We start from the raw sequence: 1427 nt of genomic DNA on the forward strand, positions 1-1427 counted from the left end.
ATTTCGAGAGCTCACGTCGATGCGCGTGCGCACCCCATGGATAGAAGCCTTGCGCCAACAGCAGTCAGAGGGGAAACAACCTACGGAGCCTTCAGGAAAGCCCGAAGTACCCAAAGATCGCAAGCTGACAGGGAAACGTATGAGCGAGAGCTACCATTCGGTTGTACTCCCGCTGGCTCAGGACCCATGGATCCTCGACACGTATCTTAACGCCTCAGGGCACATACGGCTCGGAACCATCTTCATGGATCTCGATGCTCTCTCTGGCATCATTGCGTAAGCGTTTAACAGCTACGCGTAGTAGCTGACCTGGTCTGAATGCTGCAACAGGTACAAGCATACCGGAGACGACGTGACTACTGTTACGGCTAGCTGCGACCGCATTACCATTCACTCCCCACTGACCGAGATATGCGATCTAGAGCTGTCTGGCCGCGTGACCTATGCGACTGGCCGAAGCAGTCTGGAAATCACGATGCAGGTTGCCAAAGCGCCTAAGGAAGGCGAACAGGCCCAAGACGAGGATGTCCTGATCAACTGCACCTTCACCATGGTCTCACTAGATCCAGGCACCAAGAAGTAAAGATCAATATAGTGGGTAAGGATTCTGGCAGCTAACTGGTCCGCAGGCCCGTAAACGTCAATCCCCTAATCGTCGAGACGCCCGAAGAGAAACGCCTGTATGCTCTCGGTGAGCGTAACTCGAAAGTGCGAAAGGAGCGCCGAGATACCTCTTTGCTCAAGCATACGCCGAACGACCTCGAAAGCGACCTCATACACGCCTTCTGGCAAAAGCAGTTGCAGTATCATGGTCAGTCCTATCGCTACCACTACTTATCCCCCAACTAACAATCGCAGACCCCTACGATGACCTACGCAAACCCGATAACGTTGTTTTTATGGATGCGACACGTCTCCAGACCGCCACAATCATGCAACCGCAATACCGCAACCGACATCATTTCATGATCTTCGGTGGCTTCCTCCTAAAGCAGACCTTCGAACTCGCTTTCACCGCCGCCGCAGCCTTCGCACACGCCCGCCCAACCTTCGTCTCCCTCGATCCCTCCACCTTCCAAAACCCAGTGCCTGTGGGCAGCATACTATACCTCACGGCTACAGTCGTATACACAGACCCGCCGCTGATTGGCGCGCCGGACGAAAAGGTCGACGATCAAGCCGAATACACACGAGTGCAGATTAGGATTGACTCAAAGGTGCGGGATGTGGAGCATGGCCACAGCAAGCCGACAGGGCAGTTCAACTACACGTTCACGGTACCGAAGAACATTAGGGTCATGCCGAGGACCTACCAGGAGTTCATGATGTATATTGATGCAAGGAGGCGAGCTGAGCAGGTCAAGCGGACACTGGAGGAAGGATATGGTGTCAGCCCGAAGACGGCAGAGGATAGTTTGACAGAGTGA

At 54.2% G+C, this 1427-nt stretch overlaps 1 protein-coding gene across 1 annotated transcript; it reads left to right on the forward strand.

Moving 5' to 3' along the window:
* Positions 1-19: 19 nt before the first annotated feature.
* Positions 20-1427, forward strand: J4E78_009670 (uncharacterized protein; the record flags this gene model as incomplete). The annotated part of the gene is made up of 4 exons (XM_049370259.1): positions 20-276; positions 331-579; positions 630-811; positions 859-1427. The coding sequence occupies 4 exons, from the start codon at positions 20-22 to the stop codon at positions 1425-1427; spliced, it is 1257 nt and encodes a 418-aa protein (XP_049218006.1).

Source organism: Alternaria triticimaculans, assembly GCF_023758025.1.
Source record: "Alternaria triticimaculans strain BMP 0046 chromosome Unknown scaffold_22, whole genome shotgun sequence".
In the NCBI taxonomy this organism is placed as follows: Eukaryota; Fungi; Ascomycota; class Dothideomycetes; order Pleosporales; family Pleosporaceae; genus Alternaria; species Alternaria triticimaculans.